The sequence below is a fragment of the Alligator mississippiensis genome, chromosome 11 (genome assembly GCF_030867095.1).
Source record: "Alligator mississippiensis isolate rAllMis1 chromosome 11, rAllMis1, whole genome shotgun sequence".
NCBI lineage: Eukaryota > Metazoa > Chordata > Crocodylia > Alligatoridae > Alligator > Alligator mississippiensis.
The window spans coordinates 42,139,989-42,155,083 of NC_081834.1; the positions used below are offsets into that span (position 1 = coordinate 42,139,989).

General features: G+C 48.4%; 1 protein-coding gene and 1 non-coding gene across 2 annotated transcripts in view; one reads left to right on the forward strand and one right to left on the reverse strand.

Moving 5' to 3' along the window:
* CCDC33 (coiled-coil domain containing 33) overlaps positions 1-15,095 on the reverse strand; it is a 199,409-nt gene that overhangs the window by 84,733 nt on the left and 99,581 nt on the right. Inside the window, exons 10-12 of the mRNA XM_019477767.2 lie at positions 4,716-4,845; positions 4,077-4,210; positions 3,680-3,751 (exon numbers count right to left, since the gene is read on the reverse strand). Coding sequence (XP_019333312.1) covers positions 3,680-3,751; positions 4,077-4,210; positions 4,716-4,845 — 336 coding nt within the window. The remainder of the gene's footprint in view (positions 1-3,679; positions 3,752-4,076; positions 4,211-4,715; positions 4,846-15,095) is intronic.
* TRNAK-CUU (transfer RNA lysine (anticodon CUU)) lies at positions 2,369-2,441 on the forward strand. The gene has a single exon. It is a non-coding gene; the product is annotated as a tRNA-Lys (tRNA).

Here is a 15,095-nt window from a genome sequence, read left to right on the forward strand (position 1 = left end):
TTCCTTTATGCTGGGAGCAAAAAATTCATTCATTTGCAATGTTGCATTGCTCTTGCTGCTTTAAGCCTTTAAAAGAAGAAGCACGGGGGTGGGGGAGGCCCTAATCCCAGAACCAGGTCTAACTCTAGTGTTTTTTGTTTACTCCTTTGCTTCTTCCATGTGCTACCAAGAAGGGGAGAAACTGGGAGAGGAAAGGGCAGGGGGAGGGAGGAGGAAAGGGAAAAAAAAATTACAGCTCCCAGATCAAAACAATAATCAGCTAAATGAATTCCACAGCATTTTCCCGCATGACTGGGAGTGATAATTTAGTGCGGCAGCCAGCTGGAAGGAAAGGGATTAATTCTGCACTTAGTGACACCCCTGTGAATAATTCATCACACACAGACCCCTCTTTGCTGACCCCCTGGGCAATTACTCCAAAGTACCACACCAGCCAGCCATCACCCCGTGGTGCAACTCCCCAGGGAAAGCTCGCAATGAAATAAAAGGAATAGCATTAAGTTCTGTCCCAAATTACTTTATGGATATTATGGGGGGGGGTAGAGGGAGGCTGGTGCAGAATTTCAGTGCCATCATTGGAGCAAATGGGCTAGTGGGTATGTACATTAACGTGTTCTAGAGACTGAAATCCAAACTGTCCAGCTGCGTGTCATAGGCCCTATGGTGCAAAGAACTAGCGGCGAGTCTCCTTTAGGAGCAAGAGGATCAGATTTCCATCCTTGGTGTTGTGAAGCTCTTAATGTCCGCGAGTGACAATCAAAAAGTTTGCCACAACAATTAACTTTTATAAAATAAAAAAATCCCTAAATGGTGCATACATTTATAAATGCTGTGCCATTGAAATACACCTGCCTCGGGTGTGGCAGCTACATAGCACAAAGCATGTTTCCACAAATGCACGAGGAAGGCAAATATTGTCTCAGTTCAGCTGCTTTCCCCTGCTTTTCTAAGGCCTGCCACAAGTTCTTTACTATCCATATAGCATCATATCAAGTGTTCATCACGGGGGGCACAGAAGGGAATTGGTGAGTATTTATTCACCAAGGCGCCCCCGGGGGTTACAAGAAACAATGGCCACAAGCTAGCAGAGAGCAGATTTAGATTGGACATTAGGAGGAACTTCTTCACAGTTCAAGTGGCCAAGGTCTGGAACGGGCTCCTAAGGGAGGTGGTGCTCTCCCCTACCCTGGGGGTCTTCAAGAGGAGGTTAGATAACCATCTAGCTGGGGTCATCTAGACCCAGCACTCTTTCCTGACTATGCAGGGGGTCGGACTCGATGATCTATTGAGGTCCCTTCCGACCCTAACATCTGTGAATCTATGAATCAAAGACTCCCACTCTGATAAAGGGATGGGATTCAGCTGGTCCATCACAAAGGCATGGGAAGATGAGGGTGCTGTGCTGGGTGCACCTGATATTTTAGAGGCAATAGTTCCTGCAAATGTCTTTCCCAGATCACTAAAACAAAGCCCTGCTATTTAAGGATCTTGGGGTCAATGAAGACAGTCTCTGCTCCTGGAGGGTAAAAGGACTCTGGCCCCTGATTGCTACTTCTTCCCTGTGATTTTACCTGGGGCAGCAGAGCGGTGGGCCCCAAAGTCAGGAAGCCCCAGGCTATGTTTGTAGGGACAGGGTGCAAAGTGGTCTAGCAGGGAGGTCGTGAGGACAGTCTTGGCCCTATGGAATGAGTCTCCAGCCCTGTGAACAAGGTCACAGGTGAGGTTAACCTGTGGGCCTTAGTGGATATCTTGCCCACCATCAGAAATAATGATCGTGCAATCTGAGGACACTGCTAGTTGCAAAAGCAGCCCAGGAAGAGCAGTGGATGCTGTGGAGCTGGACCTGCAGGCAGCAGAGAGCTGGAGTCTGGGAGAAGGCCAGGACTGAAATTGAGAGGTATTGCAAGTGGCAAGTAGTGCTAGTGCAAGGCCCCAGGACAAGCAGAACAAGTCTCAAGGGTCTCAAGTGAGGTGCCCTGGCAAAACTCTGATGTTGATAGACCGGTGCAGCAGGGATTGAATCACACAAGTCATCTGTGCCTCTGTTTCCCTACCTGTAAAATGGGAATAGTAACACCAGCTGCAGTAGTAAGGAGCATGGGAGTAATCCCATCAGTAAGGGGAAGGTGCTTGGGTACAGTAGGGTTGGATCATGGATGGCATTCAAGGCAGATGCCAGGCCAATTGGCAGAATTATGCACGTATGTGCATGTGAAGCTTGCTTGCAATGAGCATTGTCAACCCTCTGCTTTTATCAGTACAAACCATACGCACAAAGCTTCAGGAAACAGCAAAGCAAATCTGGGCAGGAGCCTTGCAGCTTTGCAAGACTGGAATGTGTTGGTGGAAACTGCAGGTAATTAAACAAGCCCAGCTAGCTCAGTTGGTAGAGCATAAGACTCTTAATCTTAAGGTCCTGGGTTCAAGCCCCATGTTGGGCATTGGCTTTCTCATTTCAATTGTGGCAGATGACAGACTAAGGAGCAGCAATAGGTTGGATATTAGGAAGGACTCTCTCTGAGAACAGGTTACCCAGAGAGGTGGTGGAAGCTCCTCCCTTGGAGGTCTTCCAAGACCTAACTAAACAAAGCTTTGGCTGGAATAGTCCTGCTTTGGGCAGGGGTCTGGACTAAATAACCTCCTGATGTCACTTCCAACTCATTTTCTATGGTCAGCCTGGAACTGGCAGAAACTATGGGAGAGCAACTGTGCTTGAAAACACCAGAGCAGCAAGTATTGTGGATATGCAAGAAGCTATTCCCCCTGAGCAGAGCCCTGGCCACCTGGCAGAGTGGGGCTACTTGCAGCAGTTCCCCTGCATGCAGCTGACTGGAAAGGAGGAGATGGGGCTTCAATGTTCAGTTGCTTTGCTCAGTGCAGCCTATTCACCTGAAGTGAAACCATCTTTGCCAGACACCTGCAGAAGTCACATGGCCTGCACTGATTGACATAGGGTACACACAAGACATGCAGTGGGAAAGTGTGCGTGTTGGTGTGATTTGTCCATGGTGGGCTGCACAGCAGCAGTTATAGAAATGCTCTCCAAAGGCTGGTGCCTGGGATTTAGGTTACTCTGTCGCCCCACTTTTCCCCTTCTACCCCATCCATCTTCTTAAACCCAGCAGCTCTAACCTCCCCATCTACATTGTCCTACCCTGTCTCCCCTTACATGCTCTGGGAGACAAACCAAAGGCAGAGAAGGGCTCATACATTTTGAGGCTGTTCTGGCTGTAACTTGCTTTCAGGACAGCAGCAACCCAGACTTCTGCAGCTTGTTTTCCATCATGCTGTTCAATGCCAGCTTCATTGGCACAGACCCCACATGATTGCTCTGCTCTCCTCCTCCCCAATTTCTGCTAAGGGAATGGGGCAGTTTTGTCCCAAGTTGGGGGACAGGGCAATATCTGGGAGTACAAGTCAAGAAGGGAGTGAATTGTAATACTGCTCAGCAAGAAGAGTAAACCCTGGCCATGGGCAGTTGGAGTCAGACCCAACATGCTCTTCAATCCAGAGGACACAGTGCTGAGCTTTGGATCTCATCCCTAACCATAACAATCCCCTTTCTCCTTAGGGAAGGCCCCTGTAGAAATAAAGGGCAAACTCCTTCCCTCAGTTATGCTCATGAAGCCCCACTCTCCTTGTCTCTGCATTTGCTTTGTTCCTTCCCTATCTATCTCACCTCTGAGCCAACCAGCTGCAAACTGATTTGAATGGTCGGGATACCACCAGATGTGGTCTGCAGGTTGGTGTCCTGGGGGAAAAAAACACAAAGAATAAGGCCAACAAAATCCATCCTAGGGCATCAACTTATCCAAGCCAGTGGGTTGACAGAACTCAGAAAGCCCCTTAGCTTGATGTTTCTCCTGACTGTGATCATTTTATACATGCACCTCCTCCCTTCTGCCTCCTGGCTCCCTTGTGCATGAGATCTCCTTCTGGTTGGCCCTGTTCTCTCTGAGGCCTCTCATCTACACAGGCCAAAGCCAGACAGTCAAACAGAAAACTGGGTGTTATCTGATTTATCCCTATGCAAACACTTCCTTCTAACAGGGTGCCAGGGCATTGGTCTCATTTACCTGGATGAGAAGGTTTTCCACTTGAATCCCACTCCGGTTGCTCTCAGCCACAAGCTTCCGATACACACGGTTGGTCAGGGGCAATATAGAGTAACCCAAAGGCTGTGACATGTTCTCAGGATCCATTTCTGACACTGGGAAAAGCAATCACATTAAGCATACTTAAAAACAGAAGAGATGAGGGTTTTCTGCTATCCCCTGCCAAGGAACTGGCAATGCTACCGCCCAGGGACTCTATCCCCTGAGCCTACCAAAATGGTGGCATTATGATGCAAAGATCATGCCCAACCAGCAGCACAATGGCCCAGAGACTCTACGCAATGCATGATAATAGTTCTGAAATCCAACTTAACACCTTTCAAACAGTCTTCTGCTGACATGAATCAGGCATTGGCAGAGGTGACCAAGTGCATACTATTAATAGGTAGCATGAAGACCTTAAGGCCATTTCAGATAGGAGCAAAACCAGACACCCAGGATTCCCAAACAACAGCCATCTTCAGACAGGCAGCCTTCTTTCAGACTCCCAGTGCCTTCCAGCTTAAGCTTCAGTTTCTGAACTTGCCAAGTCTAGACCTGTCTGTACCCCTCGCTCCAGTGGAAGGGATCTGTGTCTCTGGTTGAATTCCAAAGACTCACTTGGTTTGTGTGGATAGTACTCGATCACCAGGGCAGTATCGTCTGAGAAGATGGTGGCCCCATCCCTGCCTTGGAAGAGAAAAGAGGTGTTCCAGCTTGGTTTCTCTGTGGGATTAGATGGATGGCTGACCTTTGGTAGAGGAAAAGAAGAAGATAACATCAAAATGCATATACAGAGAAGCTCTTAAACTAGGAGCACTAGGGAAATGTAATGAACCCTGTTTGAAAAAGCAGAGTCACTACATCCTAATCCTCTGAGTGAAAGAAAAGGTATCAGTGAAGCCCATGTGGATGCTCAGGGAAAACTCAGTCTTGAGGTCTCCCTACTTCCAGACCTCCAGGCCTCCCTTCTTGGAGGGTCCAGCCTCCTCTTTTCCTGAAACAGGTCCCCATTTTTCTGGTGTGAAGGAAGGAAGGACTCTGATGGCCTGTGCCCTGCTCATCAGCTCTCCTACACAGACTTTTTGGGGGCAGAAAGCTCATGAGAGCTCATACACTGTGACCACAACAGGAGTTGGGCACTGGGAAGAAGTGGAGATTCCCACGAGGACACATTTGAATGATGGTGGGACATGGCAGGATACAGGTGCATGATGGAACAAGGAGTCATGGCCTCATTCCTGGGCTACAAACAGTGGAGTACTGTTGCATCCCACTCAGGATGAACTTGGTCCAGCATATTAGGAATAGATGGCAAGTTGGCCATGTTTTAGTTGTGCAGAATGTGGAGGGAAGGGGTCCAGGAAGAGCCTAGAGGCATTAGGGATTTCTCCTTGGCCGATGTAAACCAAAGCAAGGAAATGGACTAAAACCCATGGCCCCCAGCTTGCTCCCTTGTCTTCCCCACTTTCAGAGGAGCTGCATTTCCCAGCTGTGTTTCTCCAGGGCAAGAAAGATAAGCATGCATTTTCTCTGATTGGTCCTGCTCCTCCAACGCAGCTCCCAAGCTCCGCGTTCTGCTTTCTGCTTTATTTTTTAAAAAGCCAGGTTGTTTGAAATTGTTTTCCTCAAGGCTTCAATTCTGGCTGCCTGCGTGTGCCTCTCTGTGTCTTTTTTTAATTCTCCCTCTCTCTCAGGAATATGCATCTCAGCTAATTCCTCACAAACCCTTCTGGTTTCTGAACTGGAGGGGAAAAGCAACAGACACACACACACACACACACACACACACACACACACACACACACACATGGTAAAAGCAATCAATATTCCTTGATGATGACGTGGGCTTCTTCCATGTCTGCCAGGAGAAAGCCTATTCCTGCCCCCTAGACAATGGGCTCTGACTGGACATGACCACCTGCACTTCCAGCCTGCCATGGATGCTGAAGGAGATAAGCTGCTTTAACAGGATCCACTGTGCTTCAAAGGAGAGAGAGGGATGTGATGTGGCTCCTGTGGGGGTTGGGGGAGAAGGAGGCGGCTGCGGAGAGAAATGGTGAATCATCTAGCTGGATAGACATGACAACGGCAGGTGGACCTAACAGGGTTAACTCCAGGGGCCTGCTGCCCCATTAACGTTGCAAGGGTTCATCTGGAAGAGCTGTGGCTTCTTCAAGCAGAGGGAGGATTAGCTTGTTTGCATGTCAAAGGGAGCAGGTGCCTCAGAGCAGAAAGAATTCACCAGCTAGACAGCAGGACATCTGAAGTCCCTCTGCCCCCCTCTACCCCCCCACTCTCCACTTGGCTCATGGCCGGACTGGTCTCAACATCTGGCCAGTCACAGGACCAGAATTTCAGATATGTCAGGTGCCTCTGCAAGTCCCTCTCTTGGGAGGACTAGGGAAGCAGGTGTAGAGGTACCTCCCCCTGTGCTGATAGAAGCAGCATGTGCAGGTGGGTCCATGGCTGCAGGGTGCCTGAGCGCGCTGTCCTGTCCTGCAAACAGAGCAGGCCTGGAGTAACTAGAGGCAGACAACCAGATCGGAAGACAGCCATGAGGATGGCAGCAGTGACAGCAGCAGTGGGTCCTCCAGCAAAAGCGAATGAATTTAAACCCCATATTCAGGGACAGGACTAGGAGACAAGGGGTTTGAGGGAGATGATGCCTTGCAGCAGGGTGCGTGGGAGCGCCATTCTGCAGGTGCGTATATTGTAACGGGCACGTGGGTCTCTTTTGGTGGGTTAAGGAGGTAATGAACAGTGACTAGAAGGTGTGTGTGTGTGAAACCTTTATAAAGACATATATTTTTACAAAAAAAAATTCTAGAGGCAGCTTTTGCCTGGCGCCCTATGCCAGACAGGGCTACATTGGGCCACTTCACAGCAGGACTGGGCTGAAAGGGTTTGGGTGGAATCAGAGGCAACACATGTCCCATGGACATCTGTCCTGTCCTATAGACCAGTCTCGCAGGCATTGCCTAGGGCCAGTCAGAGCCCCAGGAACCCCTCCAGCCCACCCCTGTTGCTGGTCAGCCGTGGAACCTGGGACACCACCTCATCTAGCAACCGGCTGTTGGTGCTCCCATAATGTACGCACCTCTTCTGAAGCCAGGGAGGGCCGTGGCCACGAGCTGCTAGCCATTAGGGATCCCAAGTTCACTACAGCACTCCCTAGTGCCATGTTACTGAAACCCCCCTGGAGATTTCCCTCCTCCCCCTTTTATTATTTAGAAAGTAGCAAGTCTTAAGACTTGCTAGAAGAGCTGTACTGGCATCTAGGTGTTGCTTGTCAATGCAGCAAAGCACCCAGTCTGCCTGTTTCTGGGGTTGCCCAAGGTTGTTTATCACCAGGGATCCTGATTTTCTCTGATAAAATTGGGGATTTTTTTTTTGATTAAAAAAAGGAACTGAAAATCCACTTTTTTCCACGATTACAACGAAATGCCACTAATATGTAAAGAGAGAGAGAGAGATAGTGGTGTTTCATTTTAAGCATGGGAAAATGTGGATTTTGGGTTACTTCTTATATTCGAAAATAGGGGATTTTTTTGTTAATCAGAGAAAACCAGGATCCCTGTTTATCACTAGCGCAACACACAGTCTGCCTGTTGTGTCAGGGCAGGGGAAGAACGGGTAGTGACTGCTATTACTTGTCAATACAGTACAAGGCAGCACAGCACCTAGCCAGCCTGTTCCTGGAGGCATCCAGCTGTAGCTGGTTAGAACACCCTTTCTGCTTGTTCTTGTGAACACCTGGTCTGCCAACATTGGGGTGAGTTGTTAGTAGGCAGGCTGGTAGGCCTTAGGGGCTGCAATGCCTGTTCTATAGAGTTTTTTTAGCTCCTTGGGACTGGGACCCTGTGTGTGCATGCACTTGCATGTACAAACATATTAAATACAAGACAAAGAGTGCTTAAATCTCAAGCAGCAGCAACAACTCTGCTGTAACAGCCATACACTATATAACCTGCTGCTCTGCAGTTTAATATGTGCTGCTCCTCCTATTAACTACAGCTAGCCCAACTCTGATTTTCAGAGGAGGTCAGATTGAAATCCCTGGACTCAGTTTGCTCCACCAGCTGTTGGTTAAGTCTGAACCACCAAGAGGCTAAGGTGGTGGAAGACTTCATGAGAGCAACTGAGCTCCTGAGACTGCCATTATTTGTAGATCAAAGACTTGCATGAGAACAGCTGCATTGACTTTAAAACCCCAACTTCGTGCTGAACCAAGAGCTACCATGAATCCTAATACCAAGCTAAATCTAGTCTCAATCCAGCCCCACTCTGTTTATAACTGTCAAAGCAAAGAACCACATTGTACATAATGCAATGTGAAAAACCAACATGCCAGCAACATCCCAGGCAGTGTCAGTCTTCTTGCAGGTTTGATATCACAGCCCAGAAAGATGGAAAAAGAGAGGAATGGTGGTACATCACTGAACATCATGAATCTTCCCCAGCTCACAGCACAAACACAGATGCATCTACTGGGGCTTTAAATAAAACCCACAGACTGAGACACACTTCCTAATCATTTCACCTGCTGCGTTCCATTCTGGAGCCCAAAGCTATTGCACCAACATAAAATAAAAAGCAGATGGGTTTAGCTCTCTCTGCTGTGTGCTGGGCTGCAGCAATTTCCATCCAAACTCTGTTTCCTGCTTTGATTACCACACTTTCACAGCAAACAGCACTCAAATTGCCTTCTTTCTCCCTACACACACACAGTGTCTTAAAAGAGCTGTTGGAGCCCAGCAGAAATTAGGCGAGTTTGTTGCACTGGGACCATGCAAAGTTTTGGCTTGGCTCTAAGCCAGTGGTTCTCAATCTTTTTTAGATTCAAGGCACCCCTCGGAAAATGCCAGCTCTTAGCTTTCAGTTATTTTTTGATTATGAAAAAATAATACACCAATTCATCTGTTACAAAGAACTCAGAAAGACCAAACAGGTGAGAATGCTTTTAATACTATGAATTCCTATGTGAAATCTCTGGGTTTATCTTTTGAATCATGTGTGCACACCTGCCAGTGCTAATACTGAGTGGTGTCCTTCAGCACCCTTGAAAGGATCTCAAAGCATCTTGCTGTGACACCCTGGTTGAAAAATCACTGCTTTGAGCAGCCAACAAGGAAGGTCCTACCTGCAACCTTCATTAGAGTCACAGGCTGCTCTGGAAGTTAGGGTGTTACCTGTGGCCTCTGGAAACCCAGGTTCAATTCCTGCTCCACGAACGATCTTTGGAGCACTGCTCCAGGAAACAGCAGCATTGGATCCTCGCTCACCATATAAAACTGTGGCTAGGAAAGGGTTGACCTGGCTTGTGGCAGTGACACAGTAATATCCTCCCAGCTAGAGGCTGGAGTGCCCCTGCCCCAGGGCATAGACTCAGTCAGGTAGGACTCTGGGGGGCAGGGTCCAAGGTGGCACTCGGGGAAGGGACAGGGCTTAAGTCGTGCCATATCTGCCAAAAAGGCAGGCCATCACTGGTGCTTTCTTCCAAAGTCTAGACAGGTGGCCGGCACCCTTGTTTCAGCTGGGAACCAGAATTGAAGGCGATGACATGTTTTGTCATCGCTGTTAGCAGCTTCCCGAGCTGTGACCAGGGATCTTGTGCCAGATGGCCACTTTCCAAGTGGTGGCTGTGCTATCAGGTCACCATAGCCTTCTGCGTGCTTGAGTTTTTAGCTTGGCTTCTGCATTAATATGAAGTTTTGAATTTAATTAAGTGTAATAATGATTCAAGTAAAAGAAAAAATCGGACCCTCTGAGAACCTTTACAAATGCACTCCACGGGCACGATTAATTATCCAATCACCTGTGTGAGAAAGGTAGGCCTTATACCAGTTTTACAGCTGGATTGACTGAGGCACAGAAATGAAGCGATTGGTCTCACCTCACATGGTCAGTCAATGGGACAACCAGGATGAGAGCTCAAATATAGAGATTCCTACAGCTTGTCTCCACTGTTTCGGTGCCAGGCCTGGGAGCACTTGTGAGAAATACTACTCACCCACTCCTCTCACTCAGCATGCGTCAAATGAGATAATGTAGCAGCCTTATGGCAGCCCCGACTGTGGGCCAATATACATGTATTATATGGAAAGCAGTGCTAGGGTGTGTGTTCTGGGCCATTTTAAGGCACCTATGTTACCTCGTCTGTGGGATCTGTCATGTTTGGTGTAGGAGTAAGGGATGCACCTCTTGGCACAGCTCCAGGGACAGCACAGTTGCAAAGCAGATAACACACTCTGGGGCACTATTCAAGTGGCCCCATGACTGAGTTCTGGCTGTATGACTTCAATTGCAAACTTTCTGGAGCAGGAGCTGTCTCGTTCTTCTAGGTTTCTACAGCACCTAGCACAGGTGGTATCGCAACACAGATAGATGATGATGCTAAAAGGGCAGAACTGCTGTCCTCAGTATTTCTACACCATGTCCCCACAGTGCTCAGGAAGGGACATCCCCATGCATGCACTTCCCATCTGTTCCTGCCTGCATACCCTAAACCTGGAAATGAGGTTGAGGAGCCACTCAAATATACTGCTACTGCTGGTCTTGACACCTCTACCTTGGGAGTGCCCTCTAAGTGGCTTCACCACCTCATTACAGGGTTAATATGGGTAAGGGGGAACAGAAACACCCTCAAAAGCATAACTCCCTGTGAGCACTGGGCAGGCGGTAGAGATATATCCTGCATGCTATGTAGACTAAGGTAAGTGGGGGACACCTTGCTCCAAAGCCTCACATGATCTTCATCGTGCTTGTCTCTCATGGAGGCCCTTGGATGACTGTTTTTTTTTTGTCCTGGCTCAGGATAGAGGGAAGTTAGGTGCATTCCTAGCATCTCTGTCTTTCACACCTCCCAAAGGTCAGGCTGGAGAAGTGGTTTCATGACAACAATATGATTCCTGAAAGCTTGCTGAAGTGGGCAACGCTGTTTATCCCTGGAGCTGCTGGCTGTCACTTGAAATGGCATCAGTCCATCACTGCTGGCAACTGCTCTCCCCCTCTTTCCGGCCTGCTCCAGGGAACACGCCGACTCTCAAAAAGGTCAGCATACACACAGCGTTCCTGTCGTCGGGAAATTATTGACAGCGCTCCTGTTTAATAGCATTACCCCATGCTCAGCCTGCCACATGCATCAGGGACAGTATGCAGATCAGCCTGCTGCATGAATGAATAGGCTGTTGCTGAATCTGGACGCCTGGGCAGAAACCAGCCACTTGTATTTGCCGGTTCCAAAATCTAACGCATGATGCGTAGGTGAGTAGCCTGCGTAGGACTTCACACAAGCCCACAAACTTTGACTTTGAAACTAGTGTCATAGGAACAGGCCCATCAGGATGCCCACACACCAAACAGATTCACAATGTCATCTTCTTAACTGTAATCCATCTTATTCCTCATCCAAGCCCCGCTTATCCAGTACTCTCTCATGGTATTTAAAATGTATCATGGGGCACAGCAAGAAGGCACCATTCCCAAACAGATTCTTCTGCAGAATGTAACACCTGAACCTCACCCCAACCTGAGATTTAGCGTATTTAACAAGCAATGCAACTATCAAATAGATTTCAGCTTGACCCTTTGCTCAAGGCCTGGCTGGATCTAAGGTTCCTCTTATAGGACTGCTCATCCTGCAATCCAGATCCTCTCCCACCTCCTTCCAGTCCAGGCAGGGTAATACACCATCTGCCTCAAGAAGTCAGCCAACCCATTTAAACCCTCCCCAACAGGATCAATCGCTGCTTACAGGACAGGGTGCTTCAGGCAAACCCTGCCAGTCTGTTACAAGCACAATGTTGTTACTCAAACACAGGAGCATCTTGTTCTGCTGCAATGATTTCCAGCAGTGCCACTCCTGTTGCCTGCAGGACTGGATTTATGATGTAGACACAATTGGAGCCAAGACTCCCTAACTCATTTCACTGGCGTTCTCTCTGCCAGCTCAGATCATAGCTGGGGAGAGGTAAATGGGTATCGTACCCCCTGCCTCATGGGGCCATCTCAGACCTACATCACTGACTGCACACTTAACAAAAAAAAAAAGCAAGCATGCAAAACCACTCCACAACCCTGAGCCAGGATCTTGCAAAACAGAGCCACCATTCAACCAGGAGCTTCCTGACAGCCACCCCCCTCCCAATCTGTGATATGCACCTCCCCCCCACCCCACCAAGTTTGCACTGGGACATCAGAGCCAGTGCACTGATTCACACTGACATTTTGTCACAACTGCAGCTTCTGCCAAGGGTCATCTGGATGACTACAACTGGTTGGGGAGGGGAGTGAAGCTGTCTGCCAATTGTTTTGGCTGTACCAGCCCCATGGTTAACTGCTTGGCTGAGGGGCTGGTAAGCACATCTTGAGCACAGCAGCTCAAAGGCTGATTTGCTGGCATGGGGCAAAGAGATCAGAGATGACTAACACCAGGGAGGTCAGCTGGGTAGCGCCTTTAGCCTTTGCAGGGGTGGTTCCCAGCACTTCAGTGCTGCCAAATAAGAAATCCCAGACCCAAAAGAGAAGGCTTTGACACGCTCTAGGTAAGCTGGCTGCGTTGCAAGTTTTTTTATGTTGGAGTTTGACTGGAAGTTTACCCAAGGGAGAAAGAGAGCTCAAGAGGAGTTCTGAATTTAGGAAAAAAAAGATGTATTGAACATTGAGCTGTTGTGGGATTCAACAGCAAAGACATCTCAGAAAGGAAGGAAATGCCCATGGATTGTGTATTAGATGCTTGCTATGTGAAGAGAAGAGTTAATGGAGTACAGCTACCCTCAAATAACCTTAACTCTGCTCAACATACAGCAGCCTTCTCATATACAACCCACTTAAAGGGGACAAGAACTGCAGTGGGTGTTCACAGTTAAGGGTAGGATTTAGGAGAAAAATTCCCACTGGCTTTCCAAGGAGCAGAGAGCGTAATTTCCTCAGGTATCTTTGAAAACACTAGCCTATAGGAGGGCGTCTGGGGCTGATGATGGCCCCAGGTGAAGGAGCCTCAATCTTCTGGCATGAAGGCACTCCAGTGAGAAGGTCTGAGGGAGCCAAACCAAGATTTGTTGTACAAATGAAGCATGATGACCGAGGTCGGTTTGTATTACAATACTAGCCAATGAGGGTAGTGCCCATTTTCATGCCACTTAAGCATAAAGACAGCTTTTCCCATAGTATATTACCAGGGTCTCCCCAAAATGGGAGTTACCTTTTAAGGCCCGAGGTTACCATCAACTAACCCCCAGTGCAGATTATGTAGCTGTGAGTCCACAGGACTGGGGTCACCTGGCTTGTAGCCCTGTCAGGGATAAAAGGGGGAAGGTTTCTCAGCCAGCCAGAAAGGGTTAACCATTAAACCAATCCCTGCTGCCTGCCTTTCCAGCAAACAGTGAGTAAGAGGCATGTGTCAGCCTGCTGCTCGGCTGAAGGTGAATCAGGAGCTCTTGTCTGCGGCTGCTAATGGGAAATGACAGGCGCGATGGCATGCCGGGATGGCAGAATTATCGAGTATGATTAGCCAGCACATACGTTCGCCCAGGGAAAGCCATTAACCTCTGTAGCCAGAGCAACTGCCCTCCTCCCCCAGCCTTGTGCCAGTGCCCTGCAGAGTATAGGGGATCCACAACATGCACATTATTGCTCTACAGCTTGCCATAAAACAGCTCAGACTTTTGTTCCCCAGGAGGAAGGAGACAAGGTGCTGATGATTGCACTGAGCCTTACGTCGTGATCTGGTGTAAGAGGGCAGGGAAAAGTATGGCCTTTCCCCTCCCCAGCCCCCTCTTTGGTACCAAACCAAAGTGCTTTTTGTATGATGGTCTGTATGAACAGTCCTCTGCCAGGCATCTTCTGATTGACAGCCTGGTTTACTCACTGCTGTGTGGCACTGAAGTCCCTGACCTACTATGATCACTCAGCTGCCACCTCTGCTGCAGGAGGGTTTTTCAGGTCCACAGTGGGCCTGAAGAAAGCTGAGTCTGAGTCCAGCCAGAAAGGGCTGGGTTTTGAATTCAGCTGAGAAGCAAATAGGCTACTGCTTATCCCACTATCCACCAGGGTGGTGAGAGAAACTTAGAGAGATGGCCTGGTTTCAATGTCTCAGGAGTGAGTCTACTGAAAGGTCCACATTAGAAAACAAAACAAGCATTCAAACTATACCAAAATCTGCAGCAAAAATCTGAAGCCAGGCAATAAGTTTTTGGCAGTTATAAGCCAACACTACCATGGTCATCAAAGAATTTATTGAGGTTCACAGGCTGGGTTGAGCCTGAATCTTTCCATCGAGATATCTGGGCTGCAGCAGAGGGTGAAGCCAGATGCCAGAACTCTCCTGACAAAATAGCACTAGGTAGATGTTGGTAGATTTGGTCTTGGTGGGCACAAGGTAGTGCAAATTTTTCCAGACCTGGAACAAGCCTGCACCAAAAGGGATAACTCTGCCAAAATCATCATAAAGACAGTGTTTAGGACCAAAGTTTGGAAAGAGGGGGAAAGAGAACTGCTGAGATTTGTAGGAGCGGGGAAGGAAGAGATAGATTGCTCAATTCATAATGCAAAAGGGCTCAGGGATTACAGAGAGTTCATCCAGGACCCTTTTGCCCCTAGGGACTTCTAATCAAACCCAGAACTTGGCTCACAAGTGAAATGAGTTTGGCAAGTCTAACTCTGATTCCTTGTTGGTACATAGTGCAACCCTCTCTCCTTGCAATGACAGTCTGCCTAGGAGATGTGTCCTGGTCTGGTATGGGGATGACGCTGGCAATCAGAATAGGGGTATGTATGTTGGCACAGCAGGACAGGCATAATTCCAGCTTGTAAACCTGACTCATACCTGAATAAACAGCCAAGCAAGACGCTACGCTCACTAGCTTGCGGCATGCACAGCAACAGTACTGCCTGCCTACGCACATCCTGCTTCGGTTCTCGAGGAGTTAAGTGATAGAAGGGCAGCACTCTTCTTGTGCATAGTAATTAGTGCATGAAAAAAAACCCCAAGACGGCATC